The sequence below is a fragment of the Rosa rugosa genome, chromosome 4 (assembly GCF_958449725.1).
Source record: "Rosa rugosa chromosome 4, drRosRugo1.1, whole genome shotgun sequence".
Classification (NCBI taxonomy): domain Eukaryota; kingdom Viridiplantae; phylum Streptophyta; class Magnoliopsida; order Rosales; family Rosaceae; genus Rosa; species Rosa rugosa.
The window spans coordinates 12,269,041-12,296,285 of record NC_084823.1 but is presented as its reverse complement, the minus strand read 5'-3'; the positions used below and the strand labels follow the sequence as shown (position 1 = coordinate 12,296,285).

Sequence of the window (27,245 nt, the reverse complement as noted above, 5' to 3'; positions counted from 1 at the left end):
AATTGAATGATGTAGATTCAAAATGAAGGAGTCAGAGAGACCCTGTTGTAGGCAAGGAAAGGTTCCATCTCTCTCTCTCTCTCTTTCTTGAAATACTACAAGGAAAGGATCACCCGGTCCAGGTGGTACTGGGCTGTGTTGGGGTTGAGCTATTACTCACCTCATTTGATCCACGCTTGCTGCCTTGTTATGCAACTGCTCTTTATAACTCCAATCAGGTACGTTGCCTTGATCAGCTTCTTAGATCAGTTTGATGATCTTTATCTCCTGTACTCAATCACACACATACACTAATATATATTTGATATAGAAGTGATGGTATAATAGCAAAGATATATACAAGAAGAAGATTTTGTTGAAAGAAGGCTGTAGCACACTCTGTTGCTCAATCCTCTGTTTTTTTATTTATATTTTCAGATTCTCTCTCTTCTTCTAGAGTTGCAGCTGCCATATTAAGTACAAAAGTCAAGGAGCATTAAATGTCTTACAACAACTTATTTAACTAGAGTTAAAAACTAACTAGCATAAGGTTAAAAGTAACTAAGCATTAACTTTAACAGGCCGGCGCAGACTTTGTATGAAAACTAGATATTGAAGTTCAAATGCTGCGTTCCAGCCTTCCGGGTTACTATCTTCGAGGTGTTACTGGGCTCCAAGTTACTGTCGAAGAAGGCGCAAGCTTCTCTCTGGCGCTTTCAATCCCACCGGTACAATTTGGAAGAGAAATCATTTCCAAGGAAATCATGGAAGACTCCCTGTCCATCTCAACGCGTCTGCTCCTTCACCACCGGACGGCCGATCATGGCTCTCTACCACTTCCACGTCGCCGGACTAGGTGGCGGCGGACATGAAGATCCTCCGCACTCTCGCCAGTTACTTGTGGATCGATGAAAGATAACAATGAGTTTCGTGTCAGGGTCCTTGCTTTCTTGGCCTCTTGGTCACTGCTAAGCTTCTCAATGTTCAGGTCCCCTTCCTCTTCAAGTCAAACAGGAAGCCGACATATGGATTCATGAGGCGCTAACAGCGTCTTCATCTCACCTGCACCACCACTACTAGCTATAACCGGCGGTAACATGGTGGTTAAATCCCACTGGCCCAATTGATGACCATCCTCATCTTGGCTACTACTACTCCCTTCACTACCGTACCTGTATCCCTTCCTGCAACTCCCAAGCCTCGTAAAGACGACCTCGACGTAGTTACTTGAACGCAGCTGCCTCCCCAGCTCTTCCGGCAGTCTCAACCTATAGCTCTCCGTGTTCTGTCCAAGCGGAGTAGGTGACTGACCCGCCGACTGCGACTCGATCACTATCTCATCCAAATCCGCAATTACAAAGGCACCATTTTCTGGTGCTGGCTTGTTGGACTCGGGCGCGAGGTTGGCGCGGCAAACAGGGCACGTGAGGTGAGAAGCCAACCAAGGGTCGATGCATTGGGGGTGGAAGACGTGGTAGCATTTCGGCAGCAAACGCAGGGTTTCGTAGTCCTCGAATTGGCTTAAGCACACTGCACATTCCAATGCTCCCTTGCCGATCTTGAGGTGCTTGACGGCGGCGTAGGACAAGATAGGGAACGTTTCGATGACAGCCGCCTCCAGACCTCGATGATGAAAATGATGTTGCCGTGGACGGTGCGAGGAATCAATGCCGGCGCCGGCTATATCTATGTGCGCCTCCACAAAACGGCTGTTGCAGATGGAGAACAAGCCAACCGAGATACACAAGGCGCACACTAGCAGCACAATCACAATTGACACTGTGGAGTCGAGGTTCTGCTGTGATTCAGTGGTTTCCTGCGCAACGACGTGACTGCGTGGCTGTAGCAGCAAGTGCAGCAGCAGAAGATGGAAGGGCTTTAAATTCATAATTCGAAACCCACCAAACAGTTGGTAATTCTGTTTTGAGAAAAGAGTTGGTCAGGACGTACCACATGCATGAATATCTATATATGTGAGAGATCGAAAGAAGAAGCAAAGTGGGAATTCGCATCGAATTTTTATAACATTTGTTATTATAACTTATACAAGGAAGGGGACTTGGAACTTATCCAATTTATAATGACAATATTATATAGATGGTTCTATTCTTTACGACTTTTGAATTGATAATGACAATATTACATAGGTGATAGTAAAGCTAACCCACAGAATGTACCCACAGGGGCCGCACACTCCCTACCCCCAGTAAGCAGTGGCGGAACCAGGATTAAAATTAGGGGTGGGCTACTTTAAAGAGCTTACAAGATTTTTTTTTTTTTTGTCAACGATAATTTCAAGATTTTTGGGACTTAAGTTTAGAAGAAATACTAATGGAGCATGTTGGAACTAAAGAAAAAAAAAAAAGGAGAACAAAAAGGGGAAGAGCAAAAAAAAATTAACAGGCAAGATTTGCCTTTAAGAGAAGAAATTTTTAAGAAACTAGGAATAGAAAATGTCATAAGAAAACAAAAGAAAAGAAAAGAGAAAGGGAGAAGAAAATGGGAAAAGGACAAAAAAAAAAAAACAGGAACAAAAGGGGAAAAAAAGGCCAAAAAGGGAGAAGGAAATGGGAAACTGCAAGTTGAGGAGACTCGAACCAAGGTGAGACCTTAGGAAAAAAGAAAACAACTCCACAATTTGCCAACTGAACCAATGTCGGACAACAATTATAGAGGCACACTTATACTATATAAAATATTCCAGTAATTCTGGGTTGGGCTATAGCCCAAACAGCCTTTCATGTAGTTCCGCCACTGCCAGTAAGTAATCTGGTATTAATTTGGTTTGAGATGAAAGAGGGAGATAATTGTTGTTTAGGCTGGAGTTAATTAATTACTGTATAATCAGGATTTATTCTATGTCGGAAAATGTACTAATTAATAGAGGAAAACCAGATGAAAAAGTGAAAAACTGCATCTGGGTATTATACCCCATATTTGGGTTTTTGGTTTACCGTGGCAGATGGTCTAAAAGAAAGCTAGTCAACGCAAAAATAACATGTAAAATAAATTGGTGATGTCAGTTGAGCAACAAAATTTGTAGCCGTTGATATGGAGAACTATGTAAGAGCCAACGGAAAAATTGATTTACATATCAATTATATGCTCCACGGAGGCAGATCAATGACGGAGCTAGCAAATATTATTTTTTATTTTTTTGGTTACAAGGGGCCTAAAAGGCAAAAACAAAGAGCAAAGGGAGCAAATTAACTAGAAGACCTATCAGCAGGTCTGTTCCTGGACTTTCTAACTCTAGCAACAGAGTCCATATCATCTAAATAAGCTTGCAAGGCATGAGAGGGCGGATCTTCAAATTCAACAGTTCCATAGTCATGGGTCTGTTCTTTGCAAGACAATCAGCAACAACATTGCATTCTCTATAAATGTGTTTCAGAGACACAGATTGAAACTGAGCAAGCAGATTTTTGCAGCAAGAGATAAGAGAGCCAAGGGGATGCAACGATATATCACTGTCAGTAATAAGTCTAACCAAGATAGCAGAATCAGTTTTGATCTCCAACATACTAATTCCACAGTTATGAGCTTGCTTTAGACCGTAGTACAGACCCCATGATTTGGCATGAAGAACTTCCCCAATACCCAAATTGGCTTGGAAACCTTTAATCCAGCTCCCATCAGAGTTTCGAATGACACCACCTGCACCAATTTTTCCAGAGTTGCCACTTCTAGAGCCATCAACGTTAAGTTTAAAAGCACCAACAGATGGTTTAGACCAATTTAGCATATTTAAACAATAATCTGAGGTCAAAGATAGCTTAGCTTGAGCTGAACACCATTCCTTTGCAGCAATGGTTTTGAGAATATCAGGAGAATGAGGATAATGAAAACCTAGATCAAATATGTGCTTGTTTCTCCATTTCCAGATAAACCAACAGCTAAACACAAAGAAGGAACTCCACTGAATATCCATGTCAAAATTAGTATTGCGAAGAAGATGAGCTTTAATCCATCCAATCCAACTCATGGAGAACGTATTTGCAACAACAGGAGGAAGATTAAAGGAGTTCCAGATAAACTGAATGGCAGGGCAATCTCTAAAAAGATGAACTAAAGATTCAGTTCCAGTATGACAGATGGGACAAGAATCATCTCTAGTAAGATTTCTTTTTGCTCTCTGGACATTGGTTAAAAGTTTGCCATGACAAAGAGTCCAAACAAAGGTTTTCAATTTAGGGGGTAAATGCATTTTCCATATGAATTTCCATGGAGAAGTAGTATGACAATGAGAATCAAAGAACATAACATAAGCAGATTTGACACTAAAAGAACCACAAGAAGTGTGCCCCCAAATCTGGACATCTTCACCGCAGCCATCAAAGCTGGGAGGAATATGAATAATTTGATCAATGACAGTCTGAGGGAGACAAGTAGAGAGTTTGGTGAGGTTCCAGCCATGATCATCCCAAAAACTCTCAATCTTATCATCCAAGTTGAAAGATGCAGAAGGAAGAACATGGTTAATAAGAGGCTCTGGAGGTAACCAAACATCAGACCAAAAGTTAATTTTCTTTACATTTCCCACCCTCCAAACAAGGCCACGTTTCAGCAAAGCAGCACCATGAACAATGCTCCTCCAGGTATTAGAACAATCCTTGGGGATTTGATAGTTAGTCGCAGTCAAAGTGCATTTACAAATATATTTTTCTTTGTATATGTTGGCCCATAACCCAGAATCATTATTGAGAATTCTCCAGCTAGACTTTGCTAGCATAACTTGATTCATATCAGTTGTTTTCTTGATTCCCAGCCCACCAAGAAGCTTAGGTAAACAGATAGTCTCCCAATTAACAAGGTGAATTTTCTTTCTGTCCTCAGTATCTCCCCACAGAAAATTACGATTCAGCTTATCAAGCTCCTCACAAATATGCAAAGGTAATTTAGCCGTCTGCATTGCATAGTTAGGAATAGCAAAATTCACAGACTGAATGAGGGTCAATCTCCCTGCCATGTTAAGTGTTTTGCATTTCCAGCTAGAAAGTCTACTCTGAACTTTATCAAGAATGGAGTCATAAGTGTATCTATTAACTCTTGAGTGTAGTAAAGGCATGCCAAGTTCCCAAGTCAGAAGTAAGAGGAGAACCACAAATGTGACTTATATTACCTGCAAGCTCATTCTTAGTGTTAGGAGAACAAAAAATAAGAGACTTTTCATAACTTACAGATTGTCCAGGGAGGGAGCAAAACATGTCCAAGCAACGTTTGAGAACATAAGCTTGATTATGAGTAGCTTCAGCAAAGAGCATGAGATCATCGGCAAAGAAGAGATGAGATATTTTTGGGCCAGATTGTGAAGCTCTAACAGCTTTCCAATTACCAATATTAACTATAGACTGAATTAAGTGCGAGAGCTTTTCCATACATAAAACAAAGATGTATGGCGATAGAGGATCCCCTTGTCGTATGCCTCTTTGAGCTTGAAATGAGTCAGTTAGTTCTCCATTAAAACATATTTGAAAACTGGCTGTAGTAATGCAGCTCATGATGAGTTTAACCAAAGTAGCAGGAAGAAGAGCTTCATAAAGAACAGTCTCTATAAAACTCCAACTCAACCTATCATAAGCTTTGGAAAGGTCAACCTTCCAAGCAAAGAAACCTTTTTGACCATTGGATTTTCGAAACTTATAGAGCAACTCTTGAGCAACCATAATGTTATCAGATATATGTCTCCCAGGAACATAACTAACTTGGTTAGGACTGATTAAATTTTGCATTAAAGGCCTGAGTCTAGCAACAATTACCTTTGATATCACTTTGTAGATCGTAGTACACAAGCTAATAGGCCTGAACTGAGTCATATTTTGAGGACCAGGAACTTTTGGAATGAGAGAAATGATGGTGTGATTCATACCTGCAGGAATACTACCAGAGGAGAAAGCATTAGACACTGTAGAAAAGATGTCGGAAGCATAAATGTGCCAAAACTTTTGATAAATTAAGGCTGGAAATCCATCATATCCAGGAGACTTGAGCCCCCCGATGGAAAACATAGCATTCTTAACTTTAACCATGGATATAGGACTGCATAAAGATTCAAGATGAATAGGATCAATTGTTGGAAAAAGCCAAGGAATGACAAATCTGACATCTTCGAGCCTGGAAAGGGAGAAAAGATTATGGAAAAAGATCACTGCAATACTCTTCATCTTATCAATATCAGTTTGCCAGTGACCATGCTCATCAAAAAGACCCTCAATTTTATTTTTCCTCCTTCTCACAAGAGTTGTAAGATAAAAAAACCTGGTATTTTTGTCTCCATCTTGCAGCCATTTGTCTTTGGATTTTTGCTTCCAAAATAAATTTTCTTGATCCCTCAGATTTTCGTAATCTTTGATTAACTCAGTTTCAAGTTTGACAAGAAAGGGGTTCTCATATCTATCTCTTGCCTTTTGAATACCCTCAATTCTAGCCAAAAGTCTTTTTTTCCTTTGAAAGATATTTCCAAAAGTATGCATATTCCATTGCTTCAAATCATTCGCCAAATTAGTCGTCTTATCCATCAAGCTTCTAGAGTAAGAATTCCAGGTAGTAGAGATAAAATCAGAAAATTCATGATGTGTCAACCACATAGCCTGAAATCTGAAAGGGGTAGCTTTTCTGTTGACTGAGTTATTGGAATGAAGTTGAAGGAGAATAGGGCAATGATCAGACTTCATCTTTGGGAGGTGTCTAATGAAGGCTTCAGGGAAAGGAGTCCTCCAATCACAAGTACAAAAAGCACGATCAAGTCTCTCTTTGATACTATTATTCGACCAGGTGTAACACGAGCCAAGGAATCCCAAGTCAATGAGTGCATTTCTATCCACCCAGTTTCTCATACCACTGAATCTACCGGCGGTATTTCCAAAGTTTTTATCAGCAATAAAATATAATTCGTTGAAATCCCCAATGAAAATCCAAGGCAGCTGATAAAGATTAACCAAGTGTTCAAGATAATTACTCCAAAGTTTGCATCTGACAGAGTTCGTAGGGGCTAGCAAATATTATTTGAATCAGCTAAATTTTAAGGTTTTATTTTTCAGTGTTACTAACTTAACTATGCAGTTGTTCTGGTGGTGGTAGTAGGCTAGTAGCCTGAGCTTGAATGTCAACATCCGTAAAAGATCGACCCACTAACAGCATGAACGACCAGATCGATCTGCTTTCCGGGAGATCTACGAGCCACCTTTGCCAGAAATTGAAAAGGCCAAGAACAGTCAAAGGGGTCAACAGGCACGCAAGGATGACATACATGCCCAACATTCCTAATGAGGGTTCCTTTCAGAATTGAACAAAGACGAGGCCAGCTGCAAATCAACCTAATAGCTTGGACGTTCATACTGACACCTGATTAGGAAAGGGGAGTGGAAGTTGCACTTGTGTCGACATGTACGTCGTACCACCTCATTATTCCATCAGATGAAGATTATCGAATGAAATCGGGGTTGATTTGATAAGAAAGGGATGGAAATGATTGCTTGATGCTTCTGACACACAGATGGAGAAGGCCAGTGAAGGAGCTGGAAAAACTGGGTAGAAAACGAAGCATAGTACTGCGTGCGGGTGTGGCAAATAATGGTTGTGTCGTCACCAAGGTTAGAGGGCCTGAAGCTGACAAGGCTTTCATCGAATTTGCTGATGGCTGCACCTGTGTCACTAAAGCCGTAAAACTGAAAGGTTCATACATGCCTGACCAATATGCTTGTAGGAATTGTATGAGCCAAGTTTGCTCCAGCAACTCGGTAATAATATGGTACATCCGTACATGTAAAATAGTGCAAGACATGTTGGTTGAATTTCTGATCAAATAACTCAACTGGTATATATATATATATATATATATATATATATATATATATATATATATATATATATATATATATGTAAATGTATTTCTGATAAGATCCATGTACCAATTTGAAAGTTATGTTACTTGCTGACACTGCATATCAAAGTCAAACACCAACAGTGGGAGAATACAAAGATGAAAAGGAAAACAAAAGGCCAGCGAAGAAAAACATATAAACAGAAGGATTTAACTTCGATCAATGATATTGATGAAACAGGTAATAACGAAAACAGAGCTTCCCTCTCCGATTGTCCAACTTCATCTATAAGTAAACCAAAACTACTTTCTGATGGTATCAAGCTCATAATGAACTGAAGTCGTTTATTAAGAAAAGGGAAGTGACATCCAGGCATGAAATTACTTCAGTACTAAACCAGAAAGAGAGGTTTCTTACATGTCAGCATGGTCCCAATCAATTGATCCGTCTTTAAAACCATATTCTGATTGCTGAACCCTGCTCCTAGCCAACCTGCTCATCACAGCAAGACCTGGAGCAGAATCTTTTGTTAACATGATCAGATTTCAAAAAAATAAGATATTCTAATTAACCACTGTTTAAGGACAAGCATAAATTAATAGAGAGAGGGAGAGAGTTTAGATGCAGAGAATGGAGAGTAATCTATATTTATTCTTCTCTCAATGGAGGGTTTATATAGGAATACAAAGCTAGTGTGAATGCTCTAAGAGAAGATCAATTTGGTAACTATGATCATCATCAAACAGCTCCACATGGCTGCTTCAATGATGATATTTTCCATGCTTGTTGCCTCTCTACATGCTTTATGTCACACAAGTCTTCATACCTACATTTATACACTCAAGTACCTTATCTATACACTCAAGTACCTATTACATGATATAGACATTTATACTATAATACATTTATACTACAACACTCCCCCTTGGATATTTCATGTCAATAGTATTGTCTTGGTGGTGCGCTTCTAAGTTGCCTCGTTAAAAACCTTGCCAAGTAATAAAACCCTGTGGGAAAAAACAACCTTGGTCGAAGGAGAAAAAGAGCACAACGCGTGTTGAGTGTGGAGTATGTTTCTGGATACTCCCCCTGATTTAGACTCCCCCTGAAGATCATGGGAGTTCGGATAACCTTCTCAATCCGATGCTCTTCACATGTTTCTCGAAAGGGGATTTTGGTAACGACTTAGTAAATAAGTGCACTACAATATCCTCTTATCGGATTTGATTTACTTCAATATTCAAAAGTGTTTGTTGTTGCTGACTGTAGAAGAATTTCGGCGATATATGCTTGGTATTGTCGCCCTTGATGAAACCTAATTTCATTTGCTCAATACAAGTTGCATTATCCTCGTAAATTATGTAGGTTCATTTGTGGTAGACTTCAAACCACAAGTTCCTCGAATGTGTCTATTTACAGACCTTAGCCATATGCACTCACGCACAGCCATGTAGAGCAATAATCTTTGCATGATTTGAGGAAGTAGCAACAAGGGTCTGTTTTGTGGATCTCCAAGATATCGCGGTGCTTCCCATGGTAAAGACATAACCTGTTTGGGAGCGACCTTTGTGAGGGTCAGAGAGATACCCTGCATCAGCAAAGCCCATCAAAACATCATTATCATTTTGATGGAGGGGAGGAGGAGAACGTTGGCCACCATGGATGGTGTCGCCGGCGTTTATATTACGGAAGGTGGCTTTTTGCCTTGTGGGGTCCGATCCCATGTTTCCGTCTTTTCTTTTCTCTCTGTAGGGATAAAACAAGCCCATATCAATTGTACCTTTCAAGTATCGAAAGATTGTCTTTATACCAATCCAATGGCGGCCTGTTGGCGCAAAACTATGTCGAGCTAACAAGTTCACTGCGAATGAGATATCCAGTCTTGTGCATTGAGCTAAGTACAATAATACACCTATTGCACTTAGATAGGGCACTTCAGCCTCTAATAAGCGTTCGTCCTCTTCCTTTGGACGAAACGGATCTTTTCTGGGCTCAAGACTACGGCCGATCATGAGAGTACTCACAGGCTTTGCTTTATTTTCATTAAAGCGTCTTAGTAATTTTTGAGTATATGCTGACTGATGGATCATAATTCCATCACTACGGTGCTCGAGTTCTATTCCGAGACAAAACTGTGTTTTCCCAAGATCTTTCATCTCAAATTCGGATTTCAAGTATTTAGCAGTTCCCTTTAACTCATCTTGAGTTCCAATTAGGTTCATGTCATCGACATAAACTGCTACAATTGCAAATCCGGAACTTGTCCTTTTAATGAACATGCATGGGCATATTTCATTGTTAACATATCCCTTCCCAATCAAGTAGTCACTTAGACGGTTATACCACATCCGTCCGGATTGTTTCAATCCATATAGTGAGCGTCTTAATCTTATTGAAAACGCGCTCCGCAGTTTAGAGCCACTTGATTTGGGTAATTGAAGTCCATCTGGAACCTTCATATATATCTCTGAATCTAGATCCCCATAGAGATATGCTGTAACCACATCCATAAGCTGCATGTCAAGTTTTTCGGAAACTACCAAACTGACAAGGTAGCGGAACGTTATAACGTCCATTATGAGAGAATATGTCTCCTCGTAGTCGATTCCAGGGCGTTGTGAGAAACCTTGCGCCACAAGGCAGGCTTTGTATCTAACAACCTCATTTTTCTCATTACGCTTTCTAACAAAAACCCATTTATGGCCAACAGGCTTTATATTTGGTGGTGTCAGCGTTATAGACCCAAATGCCTGTCTCTTTGTTAGTGAATCCAATTTAGTCTGGATCGCATCTTTCCATTTAGGCCAATCTGCTCTTCGTTGACATTCTTCAACGGAGCGAGGTTCGATATCGTCGTATTCTATAATTCCTTTTGCAATATGATATGCAAATGCATCATCAATAGTCATAGAATTTCTATCCATCATCACATGTATACTAGTGGAATTCATGGAGATCTCTCTATTCTCTGGAATTGGTTTTGTCATTAGAGCGTCCCCCAATGATGTCTCTTGGACATAACCATAATCCGAAATATTCTCATGAGATGGATTATTTGTATGGATGATTAATGGATTATTTTGTGCCAAACTCGCTTTCTTTCTTGGGCGAGAATCCATCGAACCTATGGGCCTCTTGCGTTTCCTGGCAGGACCCGTGGGCTTAGCTACTGCGTCACCCATATAGGGGACGTTGGCGCCATTCTCATGTACTCTTGAAATGGCATCATGTCCTCTAGTTTTAGGGACATCAATCCTTGCAGGCACATTTGCAGCAAGTATGTGTGATCTCGTCACTTTAGCGATATCAGAAAAAGCATCAGGCATCGATTCTGCTACGTTCTGAAGATCGAGAATTCTCCGCACTTCTATTTCAGACTGTGCGGTTCGGGGACAAAGTGGGGACAGACCACGACAATTCCTGTCTTTTCTGTTAAACATTAGTGTTCATGTCTCCCCCTAATGACGGGAAGACTGTCTCATCAAAGTGACAATCCGCAAATCTAGCGGTAAATAGATTACCTGTCAAGGGTTCTATGTAGCGGATAATGGTTGGAAAGTCATATCCAACATAAAGGCCTAATCGTCTTTGAGGACCCATTTTGGTGCGCTGTGGCGGCGCAATTGGCACATAGACTGCACACCCAAAAATGCGTAAGTGTGAGACATCAGGCTTATACCCAGTCACCATCTGGCATGCAGACACTACTAGAATTTTGTTCATAGACATCGATTTCGGACCGATGTTAAACTAATTTTCGACCGATGTCTTAGTGGGTGTAGAGAAAAGTATAGACATCAGTATAAGCGCGTTTCCAACCGATGTCCAGACAACAACCAACATCGATTCTAAAAAACAAATCGATGTATAATCGTTATAATCATCATATTTTTGTATGTTAGGTATGTCTAATTCTTCATATTTTCAGATTTTATGCTTTAAAAAGTATATGTCGAACAATACCTACTTGAACATTTGCATCGATTTCTATTCCAGAAGCGATGTCCAGTACACTTGTAGACATCAGTTCCCATGAGTATTGTTTGTTCGTGGCCATTTTTACATGTAGGTTGCTACATTATTTTCCTAGGAACGATGTCTGTATCTTTATTCTACATCGTGTTTTATTCAGAAATGATGTTTGTTTTGAGACTGAACATCGTTTTCAATTAAGTAAACCGATGTTCAACGGTATTATGTACGTCGACTATGTTTATTCAAACTGATGTGTTAGTTCATTGAATATTACGGTTTGGTGATTAGAAATCGATGTGCAGTAGTTTTGATTACATCGATTTTGAGTTACAATTCGATATATTGATAATCATAGGACATCGATTTCATTTTTGATACTGATTTCTAATCTCTCAACAGACTTCGTTTTCCCTGGCATTACTGTTTTATTATGCTTTAATACACTTCACTTCATTTTGACAAGCATGATGTGAAAAGTTTGCATTTAGCTATTGCTGGGAAAAAAATTGCATTTCTCATCATCCAAAATTAGGGGCTTTCCATTAATGTTCTTTCCAAATTCATGATTCAACATAATGGGCCAAAATAAACCCCTAAACTTACAAAACAAAGCTTGGAAAAATATGAGCAACAATGTACAAAAGTTCCACACCAAGCTTTGCTTCAAAGCCAAAACTAGCTAGCCTTACTCAAAAAACATCTTGGCAGTCACAGTCCTACATCAAACTCTGTATATAATCAGCCACTTCAATGCGCACCTCGTCAATTTGATTTTGGCTATATGACTTCCGCGTCTTTACCGCCCACTAGTAATATATAAACAACACATAAGGCACAGTGATTGGGTAAACAAGCTCATATCACTACTAGAATTCTGTTCATTTACTAGAATATGCATGCTATAGTATCTGTTTCTTGAAGAATTTATCATGATTGCATAAGATACAATGTATAGGCTTTACCATGATTGCTTTTGTGTTGTCTACCAATTCGCTCACAGTATCTGTTTCTTGACATGCTGTCATGGTTGAGTCCAAACTCTGAGAACCAATACCAGTTGCGAATTTTACCTAGAATTGCAGCAAGTTATATATTTGACAGAAGAACAAATATTTCTAAAGCAGGCTACAAGTTAGCACCTGAGACATTTCCAATTGTAGCAACAAATTCTACAAATGCATCCAAAGCTGGAAATGGAGATTTCCCCAGGAAGTATGTTGCTGAAGCATCACTGGTGCAACCATTCAATGCAAATTCTTGGGGCCAACTGTAAGATTTTCCAAAACTAGGGTTGACCTGCATAAAAAAGAATTTATCTAGTCAATACGATATATTGCGACTTAAAGAAGTATAAAAATGCTATAGATTGTCCTCAAACTAAATGTCAAGACTCGAGAAGTTTGGCATGTAATCAAACTAAAAAGTAAACGTCTGAACTCTAATATACCTCTGTATCAAAATGCAGGGTCTTTATACAATCAAGATCAAATTTGCAGACTAGAAGCTTCTCACAATCAACTTCCAAATTGCAGATCAAAGACGCCATGAACATCTCCTCTTTAGACTGCTGTTGGAAACCATAACTTTGATCATAAGATATATCATAGTTAAAGAAGCACTAGATATCAAAACATTGGTAAGAAAAGGCCAGGTGTCAGATACCATTTAGAAGGGTGGGTAGCATACCATCATGTCCTTAGCTTTGAAGCGCCCAGTAGGTAGAAGCACTGAATTCTTCCCTGCCTTTTATGATAGAGCTAAACGAAAACAACGATTCCTGGTATACACAGCAGTGTCCACAAATAGGTGACTAAAGTCTGCAGAGCTTGAATCTTTTCTAATAAACAAATTCTCAAATCTTCCATCCCTCTCTTTTGCACTTGATATCTGTGAGCATATCTGATAATATGTCATCATATAGTGACAAGAGTTGGTATTTCTATAGGGAAAAGTAAATGAAAGAACCATAGTAAATGAAGTAGCTATCTGTTCATCACTAGAAAAGGAGGCTATATGCAATGTAGAATTTGCTTCTTGCTTATAATCTCTGTTATATTTTTACTTGGCAAATATAAATTAAAAAAAAAGGAAAGAATGAGAATTAATGATCATAATATAATGATAAATTACAGACTCAATTAATTTCCATTAATGAAGAGAAGTGGCACAAAATTTTGGTCATCTTCATCAACACATACCTCGGTGACAAATGCACCTACATGTGAGTTGTCCTTAAAAGCAGTCTTCTGAATGTGAATAATTAAATGACGAGAGAACTTTGCTGCACAGGGGCATGGTAAACCCTAACAACAATGCATACAAAATTTTAGGAACCACAGCCTAAAAAAGCATCTAATGTTGATGACTATGGTACTCACACTTTCTTTTATTAATGAAAATAAAGAAAAATTGTCACCTCCTGAATGACTTCGTAATGGTGACGAAACTTGGACTCCATAATTTTGTACCTGAAATTAAAGACAAACAGTACAAATACATCAAGAAGAGAATACCTCAGATAACGATAAAGTACATATATTTGTAGAAGAACACATAGAAAGGGCAAACCTTCTCCAAAACTCATCATAACTTGAAACAAGGAACCTTCTTTGTCCACTAAAGTGATCTTGATAACTAAAAACGTGAACATTCTCCTGCCGTTTGGCAAACTGCATTGCTTCCTCCTGCCTTGGAAATGTAGCCCATACTTCCTTCCTAAACAGACTAAAAACAAGGGTCAATTGTAAAAGCCAGAAGAAAATGTCTTAAAGCAGTAAAAGCTGGAAGAACAACTACACACATACCTTGAGCTCAATCGTTTCTGTGCAGTGAGATCAACAGTTCAACACGTATCTCACGTAACACTCGCAGCAACAACCTTGATGGTTGCTTTGGAGGTACACCATGTGGAGACCCGTAAAATACAACTGGAGATAACTGCTTCCTACGATTAAAGCTTTTTGCTTCGACTGTTGTAGAACCACCCTGAACAAGCTATAATACATATTTTAGGTAACCAAATCATGCAAGAAAAGGACATTCCATGAAGTAAGCATACTCAAACATAGAACTACTCAGCTGACTAAAACACAAATTCTTCTGAGTTAATTGCATACAAACACCACTGAACTAATGCAACATTGTTTATTTTCCGATCAATTTTCTGATTCAACTGCAGAATCCCCAATTACTATCCAAAAACAAAAACCATTAAAGCATGAAATGCAACAAATTCGGAGTATATACTTTTTCTGCAGAAACCTGTAAATCTGATGCGATTTTCTTTATCTGCTCCGGCGATCGCGGAGAATCGACTTCCTGGGCTTTACTCCTATGAATCGATTGGCTCTTGATTCTCTTTCTCTCTCTCAAAGCAGATGCTGAAACACAAGAAAAGAAAAGATTGTAACTTTTTGGAAAACCTTTCAGAGACTCTAAAAAGAAATAAAAATCAAAAGAGACGGAGAGAGAGCAGGAAGAACCCGGAATCTGCAAACCCAGAAACAAAGAACAAAGTGTGGAGGTCGGTTGGACCAGTTGGGGTTCCACTAATTAGATCCAATTCCTAACATTGTATTCTGCTGAATTTGGTAGATCTAGAGAGGAAAATAGCTCAAGGAGGTGATGGAAAGAGGAGACGAGGAGGAGATCTGAGTAATCATCGGGGTATCAGATCGAGATGGAGTTATGGGCTCAAAGAACTGAAAGACGAAAGAGGGCAGAGCAGAGAGGTAATTAGGATAACGCGGCGGAGCAGAGAGTTAATTAGGATAACGCCGCGAAGGTTGCAGATGAGCTTGAGCGTGGTGAGGGCGTCTTGGTCGGCGTCGACATTCTTGGTTTGGCAGGGGGAGGGCAGCAGCGACAGTTGACGAAGGGCAGCAGCGGACGTCGTCGTAGTGGGAGGCGCGTAAGATGAAGGACTGGATGAAGGAGGCGATCGACGAGGGTAATAATGGCCGCGAGTTCGACTGAGTCGAGTTTTGGGAGGAGCTCGAGTATGGGTCCAGAATGGAGGTTAATTCAGAGTCGAGTTTTGGGAGGAGCTCGAGTATGGCCGCCTAGGGTTTGTGTTTTGGTTTTGGGGTCGGGCCAGGTGCTTTTTTTTTTTCTAAGTGTGAAAATTTTAAGTTTTCGTCCCCACGCCTTTGAATTCATTAAAACACTTGGCGCTTTTTGCAAAAATAGGTCCCCGCAAATTTTCGAACTAAATTTTTAACACCGGTCATTTTAAGAACTGATGTTAATGACATACATTTAAATCGGTATTTTCGTAAAACGATGTTAGATTTCTTTTTTACATCGTGGGCAAGTATGACCGATTTAAATGATGTGATGTAAATGAACATATTTCTAGTAGTGAGAAAATGGTTGGCTGGCAGTGGGCCTCAGACGAATAAGCACAGCTGCGTGCAATATTGCATAGCCCCAAGCAGAAATAGGGAGATTGGTGCGCATAACCAATGCTCTAGCAACCATTTGAAGTCTTTTAATGGCAGCTTCTGCGAGACCATTTTGGGTGTGTACATGAGGGATAGGGTGTTCAACCTCGATCCCAATGGACATGCAATAATCATCAAAAGTTTTTGATGTAAACTCTCCAGCGCTAGCATTGTCTTAATAGGATGATCAGGGTGGTGAGCCCTTAATTTAATGATTTGTGCTAGGAGTTTAGCAAATGCAGCATTTCTTGTGGATAAGAGCATGACATGTGACCAACGTGTCGATGCATCAACCAACACCATAAAATATCTAAATGGTCCGCAAGAAGTAACTCTTTGGACCAATCTTTGGTTCGTACTTCTTTTCGTTTTGAAGAATGGATGTCCGTGTAAAGTTTTTAATATACGGAGCATCATATCACGACCTGGATGTCCCAAACGGTCGTGCCAAAGTCTGTATGTTTTAGAATCCCATAAATTTTCATTCATGACATGGTTGGATTCAATGACTCTAATAGTGGTTGCATACAATCCACTAGAGCGACACATAAGTTTCTCTAATACTCGTGTACTTCCGTAGTTATTAGAGGTGATGCAAAGGAACTCTTGTCCATTCTCACAATGTGTTTCCACATGAAAATCATTGGCTCTTATATCTTTAAAACTCAATAGGGTTCTTCCAGCCCTAGGAGCATATAGAGCTTCGGCGATATTAATATTTGTGCCATTCGGCAACAAAAATTGAGCTGGTCCTCCACCATGAATCAATTGTGATGGTCCTGCCATCGTAGTTACTGAAGATCTACTAGGCGTCATCCATAAAAATAATTGCTTATGTCGCAATATAGTATGTGTGGTGCCACTATCAAGAAGGCATTCCAATTCTCCAGAAAACATACTGAAAAATAATAAAGTTATTAATAATGCGATACTTTATTAATAAGGAAAATAGCCAATGATTACATCAAAGTTTTCCAAAGTCTATTCCAAAATAAAATCAAACTGAGACAAATTGTAGTCACTCAATCCGTTTGGTAACTCCAATGAAACATGACCAGGAAAGTAGAGAGAGATGTTGGTGGAGCGAGGCTCGCTTAAGTACCGCTATCTCGATTACTTTCCTAGACATCATACTTCATTTGATTCCTAGACATGAGAAAGAGTTAATACAGTTGTTATTTATTGACTAAGGCACATTTGCCATTCTTGGAAAATAGAAAAAGGACTAGTCTAATCAAAGTCTGCAGCTTCCTCGTGCGCTTTATTTTTAGCTTTGAAGTCCTTTATGGTGAGATTGACATCTTCACCATCTTCATCTTCGGCAAGGTTGGTTTCTTCTCTTGTCCATTCTCACAATGTGTTTCCACATGAAAATCATTGGCTCTTATATCTTTAAAACTTAATAGGGTACTTCCAGCCCTATGAGCATATAGAGCTTCGGCGATATTAATATTTGTGCCATTCGGCAACAAAAATTGAGCTGGTCCTCGACCATGAATCAATTATGATGGTCCTGTCATCGTAGTTACTGAAGATCTACTAGGCGTTATCCATAAAAATAATTGCTTATGTCGCAATATAGTATGTGTGGTGCCACTATCAAGAAGGCATTCCAATTCTCCAGAAAAAATACTGAAAAATAATAAAGTTTGGAATATTAACACATGTCCATGACATTGAATGATAATGCGATACGCTGTGCCGGCGCAATTGGCACATAGACTGCACACCCAAAGATGCGTAAGTGTGAGACATCAGGCTCATACCCAGTCACCATCTGGCATGCAGAAAAGGGTTGGTTGGCAGTGGGCCTCAGACGAATAAGCACAGCTGCGTGCAATATTGCATAGCCCCAAGCAGAAATAGGGAGATTGGTGCGCATAATCAATGCTCTAGCAACCATTTGAAGTTTAGGAATTGTCGTGGTCTGTCCCCACTTTGTCTCATCTTGATCCCCGAACCGCACAGTCTAAAATAGAAGTGCGGAGAATTCTCGATCTTCAGAACGTAGCAGAATCGATGCCTGATGCGTTTTTGATATCGCTAAAGTGACGAGATCACACATACCTGCTGCAAATGTGCCTGCAATGATTGATGTCCCTAAAACTAGAGGACATGATGCCATTTCTAGAGGACATGATGCCATCTCAAGAGTACATGAGAATGGCGCCAACGTCCCCTATATGGGTGACGCAGTAGCTAGGCCCACGGCTCCTGCCAGGAAGCGCGGGAGGCCCATAGGTTCGATGGATTCTCGCCCAAGAAAGAAAGCGAGTTTGGCACAAAATAATCCATTAATCATCCATACAAATAATCCATCTCATGAGAATATTTTGGATTATGGTTATGTCCAAGAGACATCATAGGGGGACGCTCCAATGACAGAACCAATTCCAGAGAATAGAGAGATCTCCATGAATTACACTAGTATACATGTGATGATGGATAGAAATTCTATGACTATTGATGTTGCATTTGCATATCATATTGCAAAAGGAATTATAGAATACGACGATATCGAACCTCGCTCCGTTGAAGAATGTCAATGAAGAGCAGATTTGCCTAAATGGAAAGATGCGATCCAGACTGAATTGGATTCACTAACAAAGAGACAGGCATTTGGGTCTATAACGCTGACACCACCAAATATACAGCCTGTTGGCCATAAATGGGTTTTTGTTAGAAAGCGTAATGAGAAAAATGAGGTTGTTAGATACAAAGCCCGCCTTGTGGCGCAAGGTTTCTCACAACGCCCTGGAATCGACTACGAGGAGACATATTCTCCCGTAATGGACGTTATAACGTTCCGCTACCTTGTCAGTTTGGTAGTTTCCGAAAAACTTGACATGCAGCTTATGGATGTGGTTACAGCATATCTCTATGCTGTAAACCACGGAGCGCGTTTTCAAAAAGATTAAGACGCTCACTATATGGATTGAAACAATCCGGACGGATGTGGTATAACCGTCTAAGTGACTACTTGATTGGGAAGGGATATGTTAACAATGAAATATGCCCATGCATGTTCATTAAAATGACAAGTTCCGGATTTGCAATTGTAGCAGTTTATGTCGATGACATGAACCTAATTGGAACTCAAGATGAGTTAAAGGGAACTGCTAAATACTTGAAATCCGAATTTGAGATGAAAGATCTTGGGAAAACACGGTTTTGTCTCGGAATAGAACTCGAGCACCGTAGTGATGGAATTATGATCCATCAGTCAGCATATACTCAAAAATTACTAAGACACTTTAATGAAAATAAAGCAAAGCCTGTGAGTACTCTCATGATCGGCCGTAGTCTTGAGCCCAGAAAAGATCCGCTTCATCCAAAGGATGAGGACGAACGCTTATTAGAGGCTGAAGTGCCCTATCTAAGTGCAATAGGTGCATTATTGTACTTAGCTCAATGCACAAGACTAGATATCTCATTCGCAGTGAACTTGTTAGCTCGACATAGTTCTGCGCCAACAGGCCGCCATTGGATTGGTATAAAGACAATCTTTCGATACTTGAAAGGTACAATTGATATGGGCTTGTTTTATCCCTAAAGAGAGAAAAGAAAAGACGGAAACATAGGATCGGACCCCACAAGGTAAAAAGCCACCTTCCGTAATATAGACGCCAGCAACACCATCCATGGTGGCCGACGTTCTCCTCCTCCCCTCCATCAAAATGATAATGATGTTTTGATGGGCTTTGCTGATGCTTGGTATCTCTCTGACCCTCACAAAGGTCGCTCCCAAACAGGTTATGTCTTTACCATGGGAAGCACCGCGATATCTTGGAGATCCACAAAACAGACCCTTGTTGCTACTTCCTCAAATCATGCATAGATTATTGCTCTACATGAAGCTGTGCGTGAGTGCATATGGCTAAGGTTTGTAAATAGACACATTCGAGAAACTTGTGGTTTGAAGTCTACCACAAATGAACCTACATGCATTTACGAGGATAATGCAGCTTGTATTGGGCAAATGAAATTAGGTTTCATCAAGGGCGACAATACCAAGCATATATCGCCGAAATTCTTCTACAGTCAGCAACAACAAACACTTTTGAATATTGAAGTAAATCAAATCTGATCAGAGGATAATGTAGCGGACTAATTTACTAAGTCGTTACTAAAATCCCCTTTCGAGAAACATGTGAAGAGCATCGGATTGAGAATGTTATCCGAACTCTCATGATCTTCAGGGGGAGTCTAAATCAGGGGGAGTATCCAGAAACATACTTCACACTCAACACGCGTTGTGCTCTTTTTCTCCTTCGATCAAGGTTGTTTTTTCCCACATGGTTTTATTACTTGGCAAGGTTTTTAACGAGGCAACTTAGAAGCGCACCACCAAGACAATACTATTGACATGAAATATCCAAGGGGGAATGTTGTAGTATAAATGTATTATAGTATAAATGTCTATATCATGTAATAGGTACTTGAGTGTATAAATGTAGGTATGAAGACTTGTGTGACATAAAGCATGTAGAGAGGCAACAAGCATGGCAAATATCATCATTGAAGCAGCCATGTGGAGCTGTTTGATGATGATCTTAGTTACCAAATTGATCTTCTCTTAGAGCATTCACACTAGCTTTGTATTCCTATATAAACCCTCCATTGAGAGAAGAATAAATATAGATTACTCTTCATTCTCTGCATCTAAACTCTCTCCCTCTCTGTTAATTTATGATTGTCCTTAAACACGTTATCAGCACGATATTGCTCTAGGATTCGAATTACAAATTGACAAGAGAAGAGGAAGTTCATCATTCAAAGTGGAGCTGTTCAGCACGCTCGTTCCTGTGCAGATCAGCCTACTTGCACGCTGAGAAACGTCTTTTTTGGGACCTCTGATCAAAATCCTTCCTTCATCAAAGTTGTTCATCTCTGTCTCTTCTATCTGACCTCCAAATTTCAGCCCTGTTGGAGTCGTTTTGTGACCTGTACACCATTCGAAATGGGAGCTGTTCATAAGCGAATCTGCTCCGAATTTCAACAAGTTTTAAAGATTAAAGTACCTACTTTCTTGTTTCTTTCAATTTCTTTATTCAGGTACTTGCAACCTCCCTTCTTCTACCCCCCTATCTTCTTCATAAGGGAGACCAAAAAGCGGAATTGTAGGGATTCACACTAAACGAACTAAGAGCGTTCGTAATCAATGAACTAAGAGTGTTCATAATATTCGGACTAAGAGTGTCCGCAAGCATCAATTTATGACCATATTAAACATCATTGTTTTGGTTTAATCTAAATATTATTGGAAATTGATTTCTTGGTAGCATAGCTCGGAAATCTTATTATTTTAGCTTTCGTGGAAGTTTAAACTCCGAAACTAATGTATCTTCAGGATGTCGAATGAACCTAGACTTGACTTTCAAATGCTTGACTCAACAGGTTCGGAATATCATAGCTGGATAACCGACGTTGAGAACCATCTCACTTCGAGAGGGATATTGCCCATAATCCAGGCACCTGACCAGGGCCTTGTGTTCCAACGAACACCCACAAAGCATGCACAAGCTCTTATCTTGATGCGACGCCATATAGACAAAGCACTCAGATTAGAGTACATGTCAATCAAAGATGCAAGAGACCTATGGGTAGCGCTAGAAGAGCGTTTTGGTAATATCCAAGATACCCTCCTCCCTGACTTGAAGATTCAGTGGAACAATATACCCTTCTCCGATTTCAAGTTTGTTGCTGAATACAATTCAGAAGCTCTTCGCCTCAAAGCCATGTTGAGGTTCTGTGAAAAACCTCTCACAGAAGAAGAACTAATTAAGAAGACTCTCTCCACCATCCCCGTCGCAGCACTTGTGATATCAAAGCAATATCGCACTGAAGTCAATGTTGGACGAATTACGAGGTTTAATGAGCTGATCAATGTTATGTCGGTTGCTGAAAAGAACGACAACATCCTCGTAAAGAATTATAATTCAAGGCCCATTGGAACCAAGAGCGTTCGGGAGGCGAATTATAATGCAACCAAAAGAGGGCGCAATGAGCGGTACCCTAATAACAGGGGACATAGAGGACGAATGGGTCCATACAACCGCCCCAATAAAGAAGAAAACCGCAATTTTAGAGAGGACACACGTGGTGGCAACTCCACACGTGGGAGAGGTGGATACGGTAGCACCATGGGCCGAGGATATGCTAGCACCATGGGCCGTATGATAGCACCATGGGCCGTATGGCCCATGGTGCTACCGTATCCACCTCTCCCACGTGTGGAGTTGCCACCACGTGTGTCCTCTCTAAAATTGCGGTTTCCTTCTTTATTGGGGCGGTTGTATGGACCCATTCGTCCTCTATGTCCCCTGTTATTAGGGTACCGCTCCTTGCGCCCTCTTTTGGTTGCATTATAATTCGCCTCCCGAACGCTCTTGGTTCCAATGGGCCTTGAATTATAATTCTTTACGAGGATGTTGTCGTTCTTTTCAGCTACCGACATAACATTGATGAGCTCATTAAACCTCGTAATTCGTCCAACATTGACTTCAGTGCGATATTGCTTTGATATCACAAGTGCTGCGACGGGGATGGTGGAGAGAGTCTTCTCAATTAGTTCTTCTGTGAGAGGTTTTTCACAGAACCTCAACATGGCTTTGAGGCGAAGAGCTTCTGAATTGTATTCAGCAACAGACTTGAAATCGGAGAAGCGTATATTGTTCCACTGAATCTTCAAGTCAGGGAGGAGGGTATCTTGGATATTACCAAAACGCTCTTCTAGCGCTACCCATAGGTCTCTTGCATCTTTGATTGACATGAACTCTAATCTGAGTGCTTTGTCCATATGGCGTCGCATCAAGATAAGATAAGAGCTTGTGCATGCTTTGCGGGTGTTCGTTGGAACACAAGGCCCTGGTCAGGTGCCTGGATTATGGGCAATATCCATCTCGAAGTGAGATGGTTCTCAACGTCGGTTATCCAGCTATGATATTCCGAACCTGTTGAGTCAAGCATTTGAAAGTCGAGTCTAGGTTCATTCGACATCCTGAAGATAAGAAGAGAAGATACATTAGTTTCGGAGTTTAAACTTCCACGAAAGCTAAAATAATAAGATTTCCGAGCTATGCTACCAAGAAATCAATTTCTAATAATATTTAGATTAGACCAAAACAATGATGTTTAATATGGTCATAAATTGATGCTTGCGGACACTCTTAGTCCGAATATTATGAACACTCTTAGTTCATTGATTACGAACGCTCTTAGTTCGTTTAGTGTGAATCCCTACAATTCCGCTTTTTGGTCTCCCTTATGAAGAAGATAGGGGGGTAGAAGAAGGGAGGTTGCAAGTCCCTGAATAAAGAAATTGAAAAAAAAAGAAAGTAGGAACTTTAATCTTTAAAACTTACTTGTTGAAATTCGGAGCAGATTCGCTTATGAACAGCTCCCACTTCGAATGGTGTACATGTCTCAAAACGACTCCAACAAGGCTGAAATTTGGAGGTCAGATAGAAGAGACAGAGATGAACAACTTTGATGAAGGAAGGATTTTGATCAGAGGTCCCGAAAAAGACGTTTCTCAGCGTGCAAGCAGGCTGATCTGCACAGGAACGAGCGTGTTGAACAGCTCCACTTTGAATGATGAACTTCCTCTTCTCTTGTCAATTTGTAATTCGAATCCTAGAGTCAATGATGATATTTGCCATGCTTGTTGCCTCTCTACATGCTTTATGTCACACAAGTCTTCATACCTACATTTATACACTCAAGTACCTTATCTATACACTCAAGTACCTATTACATGATATAGACATTTATACTATAATACATTTATACTACAACAACCACAACATTTTTTTGGGATAAGAAAATGAGAAGCTGATGAATGAGATGATGGTTCAAGGAAAAAAAATTTATAGTCACAACCAGCGTTGCAATAGTCAAGTTTGGGGAAAGAAAAATTACACCAAACAAAGGAATGCAAAGATTGGAAACAAAACGGCTTCAGATTTCATTTTCTTCATCCAACAAAATAGACAGATTATATATATGAATGAATGGTGGATATGTAATGTAATGTAGCAAATGGAGTCAGACAATACCTTCAACCATTCTGTATAGAGCTGACCACCACCCATCTCTTGAGATCTGGTATTGCTCAAGAGATTCCTCAATAACTTTATCATGCTTCCCTTACAGAACTCCTTGGAGAGTTATCACTGCATCCTTGGTCTTCCTGAGGATATTGTTCTCATCTTCAATTTCCAGCAGTTGAAGATCCTTCTGTGAAGAAGTCAGGCTAACAGTTAAGGCAAGCTGGGTAGCTGCAGCCCAGGGAGAAGAGGAAGAGGTCGCCCATCTCCTCTGTCCATAGAGTTGTTTGTTCAGATCTTCTCTCCCAAACTTGTTTTTACCTTCCCCTACCAAGCTTCGTAAATATTGAGCATTTGCAGATCCTGTACTTTGGACCATTTTAAAGAAAGCGCTTCCTTCATTTGACAGCAGGTGCTCTGGAGAATCATATTCTAAAAAAGAATTGTAATAAAGTACTTATTAGTGTTGAACAAAGCATACCCGACCAGCATCAAGCAGAAGGATTCGGTCAGAGTTAATAATAGTATTTAGACGATGAGCAATTATCAGCATTGTACACGACTTAAACTCTTCACCAATAGCCTTTTGAATAAGAGCATCAGTTCTGACATCAACAGCTGCAGTTGCTTCATCCACAACAATAACTTTTGTTCTCCGCAACAGCGCTCGAGCAAGACTTACTAATTGCCTCTGTCCAACACTAAAATTCTCTCCTGCCTCCGAGACCTTGACATATATAGAACAAGAAAGGTTTCTTTACAAATGAAGAGCATATTGCACTTACAATATAATGATGCCCAAATCAAATGGGTTGCTAAAATAGAAAGAGCCTATTCTCAATAATAACACTAAGTAAAGTGGACCAAGCATGTACCTCAGCATCTAACCCCAAAGAATTCCTCCTGATGGTATCCTTTAAATGTGCTCTCTCTAAAGCTTCCCAGATGTCAGCATCATTATGCTCATGAAAAGGATCGAGATTAAATCTCACAGTTCCTAGGAAAATTAAACCAACAGGATGATGTCCATATAATGGAATTCATATTTACACGCTGAGAACTGGGAATATCAACTTTGAAAAAAGGGTAAGGTGATACTTTTTAAAGAAAGCACAAACTCTAGATATGTATTTTATTGGCCAATTTGCATATGCATATAATGTTGCAAGAGCATCTAGAATGCCATTCAAGTAGTTTGATCAGTCCAGTAATTTTTATCAGGCCAGTTACTGTTGAGTGCTCAGAACTCAAGCTCTTGTCTGCGGAGATCTATAATTTAGTGATTCTATATTACTTTCCTGCTACTACAATTATTTGTGCATTTATGAATAAATCTAATCAATCAACAGCATCAACTATCTACTCACAACTAGAGAAGTTATGACTTGAATTGTGTACCTGAAAACAGAACCGGTGGCTGAGGTATAATACCAAGAACTTTCCTTAGATCTGTCAGTCCAAACTTAGCAATATCACAATTGTCAATCAAGATTCTTCCTCTTTCTAATTCAACAATTCGAAACAAAGCATTCAGCATGCTGGATTTCCCTGCCCCAATCCTTCCAACAATTCCAACCTTCTCACCTGGAGAAACTGTGAAAGACAACTCATGCAAAACTGGAGGAAGCTCAGGCCTATAACGTAACAAAGCATCCTCAAATTTTATTGATCCAGATGAAGGCCATGCAGGAGGGGGTTGGTTGCTCTCAATGACAGCAGGAGCCTCTGAACGCAAATCTACCATCTACGTATGTACCAACCCGCTCAACAGCATTTAAGCTATTTTCAGCAAGACTTGCAAGTCTCAGTACAGCGGTCATTAAAGTTGTAATATTAAGCGCATAACTAAGGAGGAGACCCATAGTGGATGCAAACTCCTGCTGATTCTCTGCTCTTCCATTCTGCATAACAGCAAAGGTAGCTGTTAACCATATCATGAAGCCTCCTAATGTTTCCAAACGAATTCCAAGCCAACGGTTGCCACTCATGTTCACCAGTGTGAATCTGATATTATTGTCTACAGATTTTCCATTAATGTCCGCCATCCAATCATATGCCTTGTATGCACGAATAGTTGATAAACCATTCAATGCTTCACTAAATTGTGCATATACAGGGGATCTGCTGATAGAATCCAATCGCTTCACCTCACGGGCCATGCTCTACCTCAGGAAGAAAAAGAAAAGAATAAAGATATTAGAAAACGATTCCACCCTGCCCAGATCAGGTCGTCTGTTCCTTTCAAGGTTGACTTCACCTTTCTACATCAGCTTCACTTTCAAGACCGGCCTCGTCTCTCCAGACCGCCTTCGTCTTCCTCCGGCGCCAAAGATCAGCTTGTCCAGTTCGTCTTTTTCGGCGCCGTCCAGCCAACTGAGCTAACTGCAGTTCCATCTCAGTTTCAAACATAATCCATCTGCAGTTCCCGACCGTGCCCCGATTTGATCTTCCGTTCAGATCACGCCAGACCGTGCGTCGACCGGATTCTTCAGTTCGCAGCCCAGACTTCGCTGCTCAACCCGACTTCCCTGCTCTGCCCAGACGTCGCTCTTCGTAGATCTTCAGTTCATCGCTCTCCAAAGATCGACCAGATTTTGGATTTCATCGCAACCCACAGATCTCCCAGTTAGACTCAGTCCGGCGTCACGAACTCCCAGTCAACCCGCCTCAATCCAACAAAGTTCGCAGCCCACAGCTGCCGGCGTCCACCGCTTGTGCTCCCAGAGCCGCGAGCACTCGACTCGCCTCCCCTTTTAGCACTCTGTCTTTCTTTTCTTATTGTTTCAACCCACACCCTTTTCTCTACTTTTTCTCCATTCCCATTTCTCTTTCTCTCTGTCGGCCCTCTACCTCCCTTTCTCTATTCTCTTTTTGACTTTTTCTCTATTCCCTCTCTCTATTATGTTCCTTGTCGATCAGTAGCACTTCACTCCAATTCCCTAGTTTCAACCCACATGCTTCTGCCCACCTTTTCTTTT

The 27,245-nt window shown here is 40.3% G+C and overlaps 3 protein-coding genes and 1 pseudogene across 3 annotated transcripts; all 4 read right to left on the bottom strand.

The window, feature by feature from the left end:
• On the bottom strand, positions 1 to 2,073 carry LOC133742247 (putative RING-H2 finger protein ATL36). Its single transcript, XM_062169921.1, has one exon. It carries the CDS (start codon positions 1,865 to 1,867, stop codon positions 986 to 988), a length of 882 nt encoding a protein of 293 aa, XP_062025905.1. The 5' UTR covers positions 1,868 to 2,073; the 3' UTR covers positions 1 to 985.
• A 10,209-nt stretch (positions 2,074 to 12,282) lies between these two features.
• LOC133744349 (uncharacterized) lies at positions 12,283 to 15,611 on the bottom strand (annotated as a pseudogene).
• On the bottom strand, positions 15,521 to 27,237 carry LOC133742246 (uncharacterized). The gene is made up of 5 exons (XM_062169920.1): positions 25,666 to 27,237; positions 25,143 to 25,264; positions 24,277 to 24,994; positions 23,584 to 23,925; positions 15,521 to 21,554 (listed from the first exon to the last, which is right to left on the bottom strand). Exon 5 carries the CDS (start codon positions 17,114 to 17,116, stop codon positions 16,166 to 16,168), a length of 951 nt encoding a protein of 316 aa, XP_062025904.1. The 5' UTR covers positions 17,117 to 21,554; positions 23,584 to 23,925; positions 24,277 to 24,994; positions 25,143 to 25,264; positions 25,666 to 27,237; the 3' UTR covers positions 15,521 to 16,165.
• Positions 24,368 to 26,426, bottom strand: LOC133744348 (ABC transporter C family member 2-like). Its single transcript, XM_062172472.1, has 5 exons — positions 26,079 to 26,426; positions 25,666 to 26,011; positions 25,143 to 25,264; positions 24,754 to 24,994; positions 24,368 to 24,699 (listed from the first exon to the last, which is right to left on the bottom strand). The coding sequence occupies exons 1-5, from the start codon at positions 26,424 to 26,426 to the stop codon at positions 24,368 to 24,370; spliced, it is 1,389 nt and encodes a 462-aa protein (XP_062028456.1).
• Positions 27,238 to 27,245: the final 8 nt, after the last annotated feature.